The sequence below is a fragment of the Poecilia latipinna genome, unplaced genomic scaffold, assembly GCF_001443285.1.
Source record: "Poecilia latipinna isolate Pla-1442-1.1 unplaced genomic scaffold, P_latipinna-1.0 Scaffold40, whole genome shotgun sequence".
NCBI classification, from domain to species: Eukaryota; Metazoa; Chordata; class Actinopteri; order Cyprinodontiformes; family Poeciliidae; genus Poecilia; species Poecilia latipinna.
This window is the reverse complement of record NW_015112656.1, coordinates 623336-638967: the sequence shown is the minus strand read 5'-3', so window position 1 is coordinate 638967 and position 15632 is coordinate 623336. Positions and strand designations below refer to the sequence as shown.

The 15632-nt window shown below is 40.9% G+C and overlaps 2 protein-coding genes across 2 annotated transcripts in view; both read right to left on the bottom strand.

Annotated features, from left to right (window-relative positions):
• Positions 1 to 5119, bottom strand: part of pygmb (phosphorylase, glycogen, muscle b) — a 22869-nt gene extending 17750 nt beyond the window's left edge. Inside the window, exons 1-2 of the mRNA XM_015047234.1 lie at positions 4749 to 5119; positions 2030 to 2131 (exon numbers count right to left, since the gene is read on the bottom strand). Coding sequence (XP_014902720.1) covers positions 2030 to 2131; positions 4749 to 4991 — 345 coding nt within the window. The 5' untranslated portion in view covers positions 4992 to 5119. The remainder of the gene's footprint in view (positions 1 to 2029; positions 2132 to 4748) is intronic.
• Positions 5120 to 6924: 1805 nt separating this feature from the next.
• sf1 (splicing factor 1) overlaps positions 6925 to 15632 on the bottom strand; it is a 16249-nt gene continuing 7541 nt past the window's right edge. Inside the window, exons 4-12 of the mRNA XM_015047221.1 lie at positions 11345 to 11497; positions 10611 to 10700; positions 10311 to 10494; positions 10107 to 10222; positions 9921 to 10028; positions 9649 to 9844; positions 9356 to 9575; positions 8956 to 9120; positions 6925 to 8005 (exon numbers count right to left, since the gene is read on the bottom strand). Coding sequence (XP_014902707.1) covers positions 7674 to 8005; positions 8956 to 9120; positions 9356 to 9575; positions 9649 to 9844; positions 9921 to 10028; positions 10107 to 10222; positions 10311 to 10494; positions 10611 to 10700; positions 11345 to 11497 — 1564 coding nt within the window. The 3' untranslated portion in view covers positions 6925 to 7673. The remainder of the gene's footprint in view (positions 8006 to 8955; positions 9121 to 9355; positions 9576 to 9648; positions 9845 to 9920; positions 10029 to 10106; positions 10223 to 10310; positions 10495 to 10610; positions 10701 to 11344; positions 11498 to 15632) is intronic.

Here is a 15632-nt window from a genome sequence, read left to right as displayed (position 1 = left end):
AACAAAGTGCCATGTTGTAGCACAATCAAGTAACTATTGAAGAAAGGACACAAGGAAGGATAGAAGACAATGGTTGATAATGAAGATTAAACGTAGTTGTTATAGAAATGATGTATACATCAAATGTGACTTAAAAAAAATTTAGTATGCAATTGAACACCTTGTAATTGGGCTTCTGTCTCTTTAAGATCTCCAGCTCTTTCTGAAACTCGGCCTTCAGGAAGTCATCGCAACATGGCTCCTCTATTAACACTTTAGCAATGTTTTTACCAGCATTACACCAAGAAGTAGCTCCTATAAAGAGCTCAGCAGACGCGTTTGCTAATTGCTGTTGGCTAGTCTGAAGGAGTCAAGTGAGGGAGTCATGGGGTAGGGTTGCTCTGTGAGCCATTTGGTTCCACCCAGTGAATTTACACAGTGAATGGTTGAAATGGAGATTAAAGGATTTCTAAAACATGCATGAAATAGTCGAGGCAACACTCCAGTTATGTTTTTGGTGAAGACATAATATTTAGCTTTACATAATAATGCCCCTTAAAAGTTTAGTGGTTTCTGAAGGCAGGATGAGAAGCAGAGCGGCTCATCTGTTGAACCGGCTCCTAGAGTTCTGCAAAAACACACGTGTGTAATCCAACTTCCTTTTTGATAAAGCTTGCATTTAATCATGGCTCACAGCCCTGCCGTTGGCCATCCACTCCACCCCATCTGCTGCACCTCCCCTCTGTTTATTTATCCTCATCTATAACATATTTGCATGGTGTTATGTGTCTCATCCCAACATGTTTGCATTTCTCTTACTACTTACTACTCAACCATTAAAAGAAAAACAACAACAAAATGAGTCTTGTTCGGGGTTTTTGAGGGTATTTCCCATTCGTTTTTTTTTCCTGTTATCTCAATCAAAAGTCAAAGCAGGTAGCTGATCTTCCTGAATATGACTTAAAAAGTGTCTGTTTTGTTCCTACAGTTAACAATAACCTAAAGAAGGAAACTGTTTCTGTTTAAAACGGGAAATTAAGAAGCTGCAATGGAACTAGTGAACCGATTTCCACTTTTATACAGCTTTTAACAAACTGCTCATATTATGACTTTCTTTCTTCTTGTCCCATCTTCATAAATGTCAGGGTCCATATTCTCAAAGACTCTAAGAGTTCTCTCAGAGAGCTCATATCTAAGCCTACAAGTTCCTGCTGAGAGCAACTGAGCGAGGAGACGACTGAACTTCCTGTCTTAGTAATGAGCTGTGGTTGACCCTGTTGCACAGCATTCAGTTTAAAACTTATTACATTCAAGACTAGTGAAATGAAATCATTAGTTTCAAGAACTATGGCATGTCTATAAACAGTTTATTAGAACAGCGTCATAGTCATAAACATTGTATTTGGGCATGATAGAACATTGATGGGCTCTCCAGATTCCTGGTCCAACACTTCAGTCAAACACCTCAATCACCTCGTTGGTGCAGTTAAAGTCACCAGAATCCTGCTCCCTCATATTGTGACTCAGGTATGTTGAAGTAGACACACATCTAAAAGTTTCAGGACACTGGTGTTGCAAACTGGAGTTGAAAACCCCTAAGTTAAAACAACTGCAGGATCATCATTGGCAGTGTTAAAGATTATTCCAGCTCTAAACAATGCCATGATGATGGCATGCTGCACAGTCTGTCAGACTGTGATATGTGTGAATGTGTGTATGTGCAAGGTTGGTTTGTTATTGCTGCAAACATGATAAAAAGTGGAAAGAGTCATTGGTTATGATCCTTTTCTATGCTACTGTAAATGTTTGACACGGTTCAGGTAGCAAACATCTCAACATCATCTGCTCAGAAAGACTACAGCCTTTAGTGGAGACTGAAGAAAACTGTCAGGTGCTTAAATGTTTGTCTCGTAATACAGAACATTATGAATTTAGGGTGTTTCTCAGACGCTTCTTATAGATGATAGTTTTCCTCAAAGCTGAAGTTTAGTTTTGAACATGCTTGTCAAAATGCAGGTAGACATGGCTGGAAATCAGTGATTTCCTTTACCTGGTAGGTAGCCTCATCACATGCGTTCTCCAGGCCCAGGTTCACCATGGTGTTCTGCAGAGTCCGACCCATGTAGAACTCCAGGGAGAGGTAGTAGACACGCTGCAGAAAACCAGAGAACAACCAGTAGGTTCATTCCAATCCCATCTGTTATAACTCTAGTTAAAGAACAGAGTCGACTTAATAGCAAATATCTACACTTTTATCCAATTATTATTTATCACTATTATTATCATTACACAGAGTAAAAACTGGTCAGTATTTAAGTTTAATTAGGGCAGTATCAGTTGCATCAAAGGAACAACTTTCTGTTTCCTCGGAAATTTTTTTTATTTTTTTATACTGGTGGAAGCAGCTAGATGCGTTATTGATATTATATGCAGCACATACATAAAAAGATTTCCTGTCATCTTTGAAGGATGTGGAGATAAAACAAGAAACAAAAGTTAAAGAATAGCCATTTGCCATTTATAAAACAGCAAAATAAGTTACATACCAACCATGCACAACATTTTGTGAAACAAATGCCTGGCTCATACAATAGATGACCTTCTCAGGTTCAGGAACAAGAGCAGCTGATGCATGTGTAGCAGGGCTGTAGAGGAGCCAAGGTCAAAACGCTATCTTCAGACAAAGTTTCAACATGTGGTAAGTCCTTTCCTAATATCTACACTGAAAGCAGGACTAATGTAAAGTCCAGTGTTGCAATGCAAACTTGCTCTCGCACTACTCATTCAAAGCCGTTTCCATGGTGATATGACAAGGTGCAACACAGTTACAGCACCTAGCTGAAACTTGATATATTTTATACTCATTATGCCACTTTTCTTAATTCTCATTACTTAACTAAACACTTGAATGATGCAAACTCCAAAACACAAAAACATAAAAAAACAAATGCAATAAAAAACACTGCAAACTAAAAATGTTGTGATAAGAGGCAAAATGTTGCAAAAGGGGAAAATGCTGTAAATAGCAAAACACCAAGTTTAAAACATCGTAAACTTGTCCCATAAATTGGAAGTGCTCAAGACCACTAGGGGGAGTCAACCACAAAAACATATGGGACCAGAACCTCAGTAAAGACAGGATGTCATAATTCAACTGGATGTCCAGAAGAAAGTTGGAGGAAGAAAGAAAGCATGCATTATGCTCTTCATTTCAAATATGAAGTCTTTTACAAAATTACAGTATTCACCTTGGTAATATTATATCATACTCCTCTCATGGTCTGGAAGACTTCCATTTTGTGAAGCCAGTTTGCAGCATTTTATACTTGCTGCTGTTTTTGCCATTTGATTCCATTTCCTGTGGTGGCAGAATTTTCTTTTGCATTTGATTTGTAGGGTTTAAGTTTTTTCTTCTATTTTCTATTATTGTTGCCTTTTTCTGATACACAGTTTTTTTTGTGCTTGTGTGTACTTCAGTAAGAAGGTGGTTTGGGAACTGCAAAATGAGCCTAAAAAAGTTTGAGAACCAGTTTTAAGTTGGAGTTCATTTTGAAATTGAAAAACAACAATCAAGGAATATGATGACTTCATGTTCCTTTATGTCTTAAAGTCTGTAGAATAAAAGCAGACCTGTCAATATCAGAATCAGCAGGTCAGACTCAGAAAACTGAGCATCAGTGTGAGCTTGATCATGCATAAACTCCAGTAGTATTTACAGCGCATTATAAATGGTTCATGATATTTTAAATTAGATGTAAGGTGAAACCACCTCCCACCCTCAAAGGCTTTGTCCTCCTTTTAAAGGACCCCTCCCTCACGCTAAAAGCTGGGTCACACTCGCTGGCTGGTGAAAGATTGTCCTTGTATGTCCTACAAAGTTAACTTTTGGAAAAACGGAGGTAAACCGTGCACCACAATCCAAACTAAACAAGTTAGATGAATAGGAATCAATTAACAAAAATGTGTAAACCCCACTTATATGAGATCAACAATTAAACTGTTCATAAAAAATATTATTACAGCTGCACACAAAAGACAAAACACTAAGATTCTTCTCTGAGATCCAAGTAAATCCATGCACAGTAAATTATGCTTTGCACATGAGCGAGTCATTCTCTTCAATCAAGAGGAAACACTCTGGATTCAACTGTCACCAACTACAGGAGGCAGCGGAGAGCTCTGTCGATGACAGCATCTATTAATAGAAAAATAGATTTGATCTCAAACAGTCCTTCAAACAGCATTGTGGCGAGGCCATTTTGTGATGCGGTCGCTCATGGGGGGGATGGATGAACGCTGTTACGCAATCACGTTCCAACAACCAGTTGCGTCTCTACCGGAACTCGCCGCGGATTTCTACTTGTACTGTCCTTAGCAGCAACACTGCACGTGTGTGAGTGCGTGCCTGACAGAGAGGGAGGGAAGGTGGGGAAGACGGTCTTTTGAAGGTTAGAAAGGCCGATGGAGAGAGAAGGCGTCTGCATGTACCCGAGCTGCTTACACACACACACACACACACACACACACACACACACACACACACACACACACACACACAACATGCGTCAACAGCAGGAACTCCGCGCATGACTATAAATGGATGCAAGGAGCAGATCATACACGCGCACGTACTCAAACACATAAAACATCTCACGCGCACAGCTAATAGTGACAATGCAGCAGCAGCTCGCGGTCCCTCAGCCCCTCCCACCGCTCATCTCATCAGCTGTGTGTACGTGCCGGAGCAGACTGCGGCATCAGCTGCTTACTTTCGGGTCCTTGTCATAGTAATGCTGCTGCGTTCGGATCCAGCGGCCCACCAAGTGGTCTCGGACCGTGTTGGCCAGGGCGAAGTAATAGTCCCGTTTGGTCGCAACATTTCGGTCCTTCACCAGGGTGAAGTGGAGGTGCCTGTTGAAATTAGTTTTCAGGTCCGCTACATTTTCCACCCCGGCCAGTCCCCGGACTGAAATCTGCTTCCTCCTGTCGTGGTCTGTCAGCGGCTTGGCCATGCCTGGAGGCTCGCTCGGTGCTACCTGCTTTAGACTGAATGTGAAGCTAATCCTCGACTGAACAACTGCCCTGTCCTCCCTGACTCCTAAATGACAGCAACCGGCCAGTGGAACCTTCCGCTTTTGCTGTATTTATAACCTTTGTGCCAAGTTGACAAGAAAAGCATAAGCTTTTCCGGCAAGCCTTTCACAATAAAGCTAAATTATTAAAGGCGTAAGGCGGAATTATGTTTTTAAGGAGAGTAAAAGGTGCCAAATTACATTGAATAAATTATGAAATAATTTAAATGTGTCATTAATTTTTTAAATCTAGAAATAAATACAGAATAAATTTTGAAACATACAATTAATTACGTGTGCCTTATTTAAATGTATTTAATTAAAAAAACAACCTATATATAATTTTTTAACTTACTTCATATTCCTGAAACACATCATGAATTATTTAAGATGCCAACATTACCCATCAAACTCAGTGGGCGGGATCAGGGCTGCTGGCTGCATTATTTTAGGTATCTACTCATAATTTGTCACTCTTCACTATCCATAGTTTCTACTTTTCTGGAAAAATACAATTTTTGATCAACTATGGAAAAAAAAAAGTTTTATTTTTATTTTTTACCTTGAAGGTTATTAGTTATGTGTCAATCTCAAGACCCTCCTTTTCATGTGGCTATCTCTTGATATATTAATTTGTAGGACTGGATATCATATAAGATCACAGATTAACATTATTATGAAGTAGAAAGAAAATGGTGGGTGAATGTTGGTACTGGAAACATGCTTGTCAAATATTTTCACAAATAAAAATCAAGAGAAGCATCAACAATGTCCTTTACTTTGATATCTCTAAATAAAACCAAGTCCAATCATTTTCTTCAGAAGTCCCCTAATTAGTAAATGCAGCCCTCCTGTGTGTAATTAGATCAGAATCAGAATTATGCAGTAAAGGTTTGTTAGGAAACATGAATAAACGGACATAAATATCAAGGAACCCAGCAAATGAGCCAAGATGTTTTATTTAGAACCAAAGATTGGTTCCCTAAGTAGGAGCTGGAACTGAGCTGTCAGGTGTGAAAAAATAACTTTGGGGAAATGATCACCAAAAACATCACATTACATTTAATAATGTGATTTTAAAGAGATTTTACATAGGTTTTATTTTTGTTGTGGCACACTTGGAAAATCTGAGAGAGTCTGTTGCTGAAAATATTCTGAACAAAGCATGTCTACAACACCTGAAACAGGGAGAAATGTTTGCTTCATGTCAGCATTTGTCAGTTTTTCTTCACCGCTTCATCGGCCACATCTTTCTCTGCAACCCCAACTGTGCCTATGCAGCTGGTCAACAGAGCAGCACATGAGGGCATCTATGCATTAAAATTCCCCATCCGAGTTGATTTCCAAGGTATCAGTTTTAATTGTAAATGTCATATTTTCATTAACCGTTAGCAGAATATCATTAACAGAAAAAAGTGTTAAAACATCAGTCTGTGTACAATGCGTTTCACTTGGTGATTAAGTTGTTGAAATAAATTATCTACTCAAAATGCTCAAATTTATGCATTTCTATAACTAAATCAACTAAGCCTGAAATCATTTGAAATATATCCAAAAAGTAAGTCAGTCATAAGAATCAGAACTTAAATCTGAGGTCACTGCAGCTAATTCACACATTGTCAAAACAAAAAGTGTCAGTAATCATTCTTTATGTAGTTTAGATTGACGTGGTTTGATGAAGAGGCAAGTGCTTCAAAATGAAAATCAAAGTCTGCTGTCAAAAAGCAACAGGAACAGAGAAAACTATTCTTGTTGTTACATAACATTTGGAAAAGCAGCCAAGAGTTCCTTAAGAGGAAAGGGGAAAAAAATTCTTGGCACACAAACAAAGGACCTTACAAGGATGAAAAGAGAAACCAGGGGCACAAAAAGGTTACTTTGATAAGTTTATTACTAAATCAAGCAGGGTTTCAACAGGTTTTCATTCAAAACACAGGGTTATGCCAGAAAAACAAAAATTCCTCCATCAACCTGAGGGACAAAAACATTCAGGTCTTTGCACAAGCGACAGAAAGACAGTGAACATTGTCGTCAGAGCAGAGCTGCTGGACCGAGAATGTTCTCAGACAGCTGGATGTTAGCAGGACGCCACATCACACCACCATGGAACCAAACATCAAAACACTGGACTCTCCTTCCTGTTCAGAACCACTCAGAACTACAAATGGTCTACACAAGTAACATACACTTCACTTATTACAAAAATATTCATCTTATTCAGCTCAAAGCCAGGACAGAAATATAAACTTGTCACTTCAGAGTATGAGGCGTCTCAGGTGAATCATGCAAGCTGAAACCAGAGGAAGTTGACTGCAGAACCCGGTCCGATGGATTCAGCAGAGAAAGAGGACGACTAACTGCTTGGTGAAACCTGTGCTCACATCCACACAAAAACCCGTGTTCCATTTTTAAAAACAGAGAATAAACTAAACTCCACAACTTTACAATCTTTATGAACAGAACTTTTGTTGTTTCAGCAACAAAATGGAGGACCAATAAAATTAGAGCACTGCTTGTAGATTTTTCTTTTGAGTACTTGGACGTTCAGGATGAAGCATCAATCAGTTGATAGCTGGTGCGTAATGTTCTGCAAGGGGGTGTGAAAACTTTTCTGTGGCAGGATTAGTTCTGTGGAGGAGGTGGAGGGGGGGCTGGGGGCATGCCGAAGGGCGGCATGCCAGGTACCCCCATGCCCATCATGGTGACAAAGTTAGAAGGGTCCATGGGTGGTGGTGGTGGTGGGGGGGCATACATCATGCCGGTTGAGCCTGGAGGTGGAGGAGGTGGCGGTGGGGGGGCTCCAGGGGGCAGTGGGGGCTGCACTCCAGGGGGAGGTGGAACCATGGACTGGGTTCCCATGGGTAGTGGCGGCTGGGCTGCAGACACCACAGGCTGTTGGGGCTGTTGCCATGGTGGCAGGCTGCTGGAGCCGGGGCTGGAGGTGGTGGTGGTATCTGTAAAAACATCAGAGATGATGTGAGCTGCAGGTTGGGCCTGAACACATACAAAATGTTTATGATGATTTTTTGACCCAATTTTGATCTTCTGACAATAACACCCTGATTATTAAGATGGCTCTAAAGATTTTATTTCATTTTATTTTCAGAAAATTTTCAGTGCTAATGGCCTTCATCTGCCAACAATCTGACAGGAAGAGGGAGAAGTCCGACGACCAACCGTCTGGATAATCTTAAAAGATTTTCTTGCTGTGTGTGGCGAGCCGAGTGTGATTTGGTCTGCTTGGCAGGATCTCAAACTGTAGATAATGAACATGTTGGATGTCTTGGCCTGATGGCGCAGTGTGTGATGTTCTGAGCTCAGAACATCACACACTTGTCTGTGTGGGAATCTAACACAGAGACAAAACAACTGCAAGTCCAGTGGACGTTGGAGACGTCTTTGTATTGCTTTTTATGTTATAATCCACAAACTATTGCCATTCCTTCTTCCTAGTTGGCCATGTTTGTTTACTCTAAACTCACATTTAGTCTCAAGAGGTTTTGCCAGATTTCCTGTGTGACATGAATGTTGGTGAGTGAAACCGGTTGGTATGTTGCTCCTGCCATGTGACTGAACACCACATACTTTAAAACTGATTCTGTTATAGCTACAATGTTCAATCACCATGTGGTCTCAGGTTCTGAAGCTGTTGCCATGTGAACCAGGCGTTAGCTAGCCATGTCAGTCAGGTCAAAGACCAGAAGTGATCTGATTTTTACTAGATTATTTCACAGACCGCTGAGCTGCTCTGATCAGACATGAATTTGACAGTAAGTACATTTACAATATTTACAGAATAATTTCACATGTGCTCCTTTATTTCATAATAAAGTCCCAGTGTAACAGCAGCACACAATTCTATACTCTCAACCTGATTTCTGGATAACAGTGTGGAAACTCTTACTCTGTTGCCAAGGTAGAGGTGTACTTGTTGCCATGCTGCTAGTAGGGGGTGGGGGTGGAGCCTGCTGCTGCCATGGTGGCAGGGGAGCAGACGGAGGAGGAGGGGGCTGGTTGCCAGGAGGGGGTGGTGGGGGTGGCATTATACCCATGGGAGGAGGCAGCAGACCTGAATGGAGGAGAAAAAGTCACGATTAATTCCCTCTAATGAAACACACCAGAGTTTCAGCTCCACAGCCTCTGCTCTGTGGCTGACCTCTGACCTTTCAACACAAAACTAAGAGCAATGTATCTCAGAGGTCCGCTGCTTGAAGCCATGGCCCGGCCCTCAGATCTGCTTATAGTTTCTAAATACAAAATGCCATCAAAAATGAAACTAATGTAGCAGAACACGAGAGTCTCACCCATGGGGTGTCCGTGAGGAGCCGGTCCCTGACCCATTGGAGGTGGAGGAGGCTGCATCCAGGGTGGAGGCATGCCATTAGGGTTGGGAGGCATAGGTGGTCCTCCCATGTTGTGCATGGGAGGAGGGAAGCTCTGAGGGCCTCCTGGCCCCGTGGGCCCTCCCATGCCAGGATAGTTCCTGTTCTCAGAGGGACCAGAGCTCATCCATGGCGGCCGGTTCTGTAGAACAAAACGAGTCAATGAACACACTCCTCTGAGCCAATCAGAGAGAGGACCTGGGACTCACACTAACCGGAGGAGGCTGGTTGCTGTTTGGTCCAGAGGCTCGGGGGGCTCCTGCTGGACTGCTGGAGTGTCCTCCTCCTGAAGACGGCACCGGGGCCTCCCCCAGCTCCGCCATGAGGGACAGATACTCCTTGTCCATACGGGCCTTGTCCTGGGCCGACTGGGGGGGCTCTCCACCTGTTGCTCTCTGGCCTGCAAAGGTGCTGCACAAACAAATAGGAAACACTGCTGAACTCTGTAGATGGAAGCAGCAGCATGCACAGCCTTCCCCACCATTACCTGGTGTACTTGCAGTCAGATGAAATGTGACCAGCTCCTCCACATTTGGTACAGAGGGTGGTGTTGGTGATGCTGCGGGGCTCGGAGTTCTGCCAGGGACGGAGGATCCTACAAACAAGCAGCTTCTCTTCAGAGGTGCCAACTCAGACTGAAAGATCAGAGTCTGGGAACCAAAACAGCACCGACCTGTTATCGTCCTCCCTCAGGGTGCCGTTGAGCCTGGCCAGCTCCCTCAGCTGCATCTTTCTCAGGTCGTTCTGATCCTCAGGCGTCTCGATGCCCTGCTTCAGGATGTTACGAATCTGAACACAAATTGGAATATTAGTTGATACAAAGCTGTTCTACTAAATGCAGGCTGATCTGCTGGCAGCGTCTCCTTCTGGAGCCAACCTGTTCCACAGCTTTCTTGACGTTCTCCATGGTGTTAGCAGTGACCAGGGCGTGCAGCGGCTCGTCCTCACCAGGCAGCATCTGGCCATCTTTACGGCCGACTTTCCCTTCCTTTACAGAACCTTTTCCTCTGATCATGATCTTAGCACAGCATTCTTTCTCAATGTTTTTCAGAGTGTTGCCACTAAAAACAGGAAAACATCAGAATCTTGAATTTTATTTTAACATAAACCAAGAGGGAGCATAAACAATAACATAGTTAACATATATGAGTGAGCAACACCAGCCAATCCAGCTTACCGGGGCCCAATGAGCAAACCCACAAAGTTGATTTCAGGGTATTCATCTTGGGGGATCATAACTTTGTCGCTCACTCTGGTGGCTGGAGGCCTGAAGGGAAAACACGGAAAACGTTTACAGAGAGAAAGCAACAGTTTTCTGAACAACTAAAAGTTTACAAGAGAATTCTTTTTTTTTTTCTACACAAACATTGATTACTAGGAGCAGTTAACAGAAAGACTGGGTGTTAATGAATTCTATTTGGAGCATGGTGTCAGAAACCTGACGCCAAATCTTCTGCTGCATCTCTATAATGACTTCTATCCAAATATATATATCTCATGTTAGATATGACTGTGTGGCTGGTGCTGCAAGGACATTCTCAATGACATCTGTTGCTGGAAGCTCCATAGGATCAGGGAGTTACTAATGTGGTTCCTAAAATGTTAATGCTCAAAACCTAAAAGAACTAAGTGCACTGATAAATTGGGCAACTGATAAAACTGCAATTTGTTTTATCAGTTTGTTTTTTTTGTCAACTTTGCAAAAAAAAAAAAAAAACAACCTCCATTTAATAAAAAAAAATGCAATTGATGTACTACTAAAACAGACTTCATGTTTGATTTTAATTGAGTAAAACATCAGAAAAAGTGTAAGTGGTAAGTGAATTCAATGTACATGTAGAATCTGCATATTGCAAGACTCCCTGTTGTACAAATTAAAATTCTTGAAGGGGAGTGAGGTAGAGGACATACTTGTAGTCAGCTGGAGGCTTGAAGTCGGGGTTGAGAGCAATCATTTCTGTGATGAGGGAGTGGCGCTCCTCCTCAATCTTCTTCCTAGTACGATACTCGCGGGTGTTCAGCCTTTTGCCCTCACTGTTGTAGATGGGCTCTGGAGAAGGAGACCTACAAGGAGACAAAATACAAGACGCACAACAATGAGGCCTTTCTACAAGCAGAAGCTCTTCCATCTACAACCAAACAGGCTCCCTAAAGCTGACTATGACTTCAGAACGTTGGGACAATTTTCATCTTAAAGAGATTTAGTTGGACTCATGGTCAGTGCAAAAGCAAAACTAAGCAAAAAGAAGTATGCACTGACATGTAAAAGGTTAAGAGTCCATTCTGTCATACCATTCATTGTTAGATGGTGGCAACCAAAACGGTTTAGAGGTAATTAACCCAGTAAAATGGAGGGGCATCAACAGAAGAAACATACAATAGAGAAAAGAAAAAAAGCCCACGCCAGTCTCCAGTCTGGACACAGCCACTCATTAAAAAGCACATGGGTGGGTGTGTCCAAACTTTTGAGTGGCACTGCATCTAAAAAAATGTATAAATAAAGTCAGAACTACACCTGCATACAGGATTTTTGGCCCACAATAAAGCACAGGTGAAGGTAAAAACCAAAGCAAAATTTAGAATGCTAAGCAGGGTCGCTGGCTTTGACGAGTGCTTGGTGCTGACGTGGTGATAGAGGTCCGTACCTCTCCGTGGAAGCTGAAAACCTGTGTTGGCGTGTTAAGAAGGCCCTGCACTTGAAAAAGAGTTAGATTGACGTGGGGTAATTTGGGTTAGAGGAAAGGAATTAGGATTAGATATCCACATGTTCCTACGCTCTCTTAACAGAGAGCAGCTTTTGTGTCCATGTGAAGAGTTGGGGGGAGGGGGGAGTTTTCCTTTCAACGGTGACAACCTGTAACATCTCCCGAGCCGTTTCTCTTACGTTGGACAAGGGGATGGTTCACAGGACTGCTGCGGTTCTTCTTATGTTTTGGATGCTGTGGAAATGTCTGAGAAACTAACACAGTGTGCAAGTTCAAGTGGCTTTAACTAGCAGAGGTCAAGTGGACACACTGAGGGCAAGTCACTTCCTGTAAAAACAGATGCTTTATGATCCTACGTTACAGACTGGCCACTTCTAAAACAAGCACAGCTCTGCCCAGTTTCTTCCAGATCTCAAGAGTCCAAAGGAAAAAGGGGAGTACAGCCCCCTTCACTGCAGGGAATTGTTTAAAGGCGTATGTTAGGAAAAACTCAGATGACCAGCAACAAATCACTTGTTTCCAATCTTCCTCACTGTCCTGTTATATGCTTTGTACTCGCTAGGAACTCAAACACTGGCAAAAACTTAAAATAATCACCATAAAAAAAAGTCAAACGGTTAATCTCTCCCCCCCCCCAAAAAAAAAAATCCAAATTATCCAAGCTAATTTACCCCCAAAATATGTTCAAGTCGATATGCTTTCTGCCAAAATCCTGCTTCAACAGAAACCATTTAACACATGTAGCATATTGTCAATAGTTTACATGCTGCTATAAAGGAGACGGTACAGAAAGTGGGTCAAACTGTGGCGGTGGCCAAATCTGAAGCATAAATTCCACCATTAAGTAAAATGAATAAGGTGGAGATATCCCAAAATATTTTATTTGCTCTGGTACTGACCCAACTACATTATTAAACACTAATTTTAACAAATATTGTTTTTGTTTTTTTTTTTAAACCCAAGGATCAAACATTTCACATGTTTTCTTTTACATGTTTAGGCTGCGTTCCCACTGCAGCCAAAAGTGCCCCAATACCTTTTTTTTTTTTTTTTTGACGTAATGCAACCTGCAATCTGATCTTGTCATGACAGTCAGAACAGTACAGGTCGGATTCTTTTTGAATGCGACCCATATACAATATGTATCCGATTCAAATGCGACCTAACGTCCAGGCTGCATTCATCCGAACTGAACATCACTGATGCTCAACAAATCTCACTATTCTGTGTCCTGATGTGCCATGACGGTCTATAATGAGGATTAAGTTGTTAATATGCTGCTCCGGTTGGACAACAACTTCAAATATGTAAGCTAAGCTCCATCGTTAGCCTCCATGTTTACTTCCACAAACACTGAGCACTTCTTCTTTTTATGGCGGGTGGCAGGACACTGAGAACGCTGACACTATTGCGCCCTCTACTGCTCACGCGGGACACTTTCAGGTCGCTTCCCCGTTCACACTGCAGAACACATACAGGTCGCATTCTTGGCAGTGTGAANGGCTCCNGCAAAANAATCNGAATTGACAAAAAATCGGATTTGGATCACTTCAGGCTGCAGTGTGAACGCACCCTTAGTTTTTCAACTAAACCTTACTGTATTTATTTTGAGAATTTCTTCCCATTTCATTCAAAACATAAAAAGGTTTTGGAGAGCCATAATTCCTGCAACAAAGAAGAACCTTCCATTTTCTCAGTCTTCCATTTTCAAGGACAGTTAAAATTTTGGGTTAAAAAAAAGTTGGATTTCTAGAATGGTTTCTAATTGTGTTTAAGTTTAACAAATGACTCAAATTATTGTGCCTCGGAGCTCATTTCAAGCCTGTATTAAGAATAAACACTTACATCCTAAATGTCCTTTTCTCCTCTGCTTTGGCCTCATGGCATTCAAACAAATAAGCATTTCATTCTAAATCCCCATTTCATTCAGAGACCTTTAGTTTTTAAAGATTCTTTCCTTTGTTCATTAAATTGTTCCTCTTTTTGTTTTCCTGTGACAAAACGATTTGGATATTGGGCTCCAGATGTTACTCTAGCACACCCAGCTGTGTGCCAGAATGTAAACAATGCATCAAAAGGTAAACTAACTCCTCACATCAGACATGTGGCACAGAATCCTTAACATTAAAGTGACAGTTTAGTGTTTTCTTTCTGAAACATTAACGAGGTTATGAACTGTAATATTTTACCAGTAGTGGATCACTCCGGCATCTTTCAGAAAACTGACCAATCAGAGCAGAGCCATGACTAGCATGGATTTCCATTTCTCAAAGTGATTCTTATCTCAAAAGATATCAAAGCAATTCATGCAAACAGCTACAGAACCTTTGCATTTTCTCCAAGTGGTTATTGACAAATCTGTAGACATTTACACTGAGGACCATGGTGGGTAGCAGCAGATTAGAAATGACCTTGGCTTGTAAAATATAAACTGAAATGTGAAGCTTGGTCCTGGTGTTTGGCAAGTTGCTAACAAAAAGACAAAAAGCTAAGCCTTTTCAAATGAAAATGTTATTTTAAACGTTTCTAAACATGGAAAAGTAAAAAAAAAAAAAAAAAAGACAAGTGCTGACATGCTATTTATAGATTTAGTAAACTGTGTTTGCATAAACTGCAATAATATCCTTGAATAACTTGAAATTATAACATAACTTTAATAAATGGCCTTGTTGTTGGCACCCCTCTGACTGGTTGTTTACTGCGACAGCCTGAACTCTTTATCCAAGCAAAGGATTTTTTTAAAAAGGAGGTTACTATCTGACAAAAGGTGAGATGCTAAATAGTTATAAACTCTAAAGAACCATTCTGCGTGGAAAAATTGACTAAATTCTAAATAATTTTTACACATTTTTCAAATCTTCAATTTAAGGCTGCATATGCTTTAAATTGCTAATAACTCGGTGTATTCCATACAGATCTGATGATCTGATGCTCTCCACGCTTCATCTTTTAAATGTAAAACTCAACTCGTATATTACAGTCTATATTTGTTTAGGTCATTGTTATTTACTGGTCGCAGCTTATTTTTACCTTCCTACATGTATAAATATGAAGTTTATTCTCCTCTGGGGGTGGGTGGTATGTTAGTATTTGTTTATGTTCTGCTGTTATTGTCATCTACAAATACAATACTTAAAAATATTTGAACAAAAAAAAAAAGAATCATTTAGAAAGAAATATGCATTAATATCCTATGTGGAAAAGCTCAATAATCTGAAGCAGAACACCTAATAACATTACCATAATCAACTTCATGTCAGATGGGTGTCCCAATTGTTCATAATTTCCTTTTTTCTAGTTTATTTTTTGCATAAGGCAATATTGTTTTGCACAGAACTAACGGCTATCATGTTGAAGAGGGCCTATAGGTTTGGAATCTATTATTTTAAATTCCATTATTTTTACCCAGGAATCAAAATTCCATACAAAAAAAAAAAAAAAAAAAAAAAAAAAAATGGGTTTAAAAAAGTTAAATTTAAATTCAGGGGGGGGGT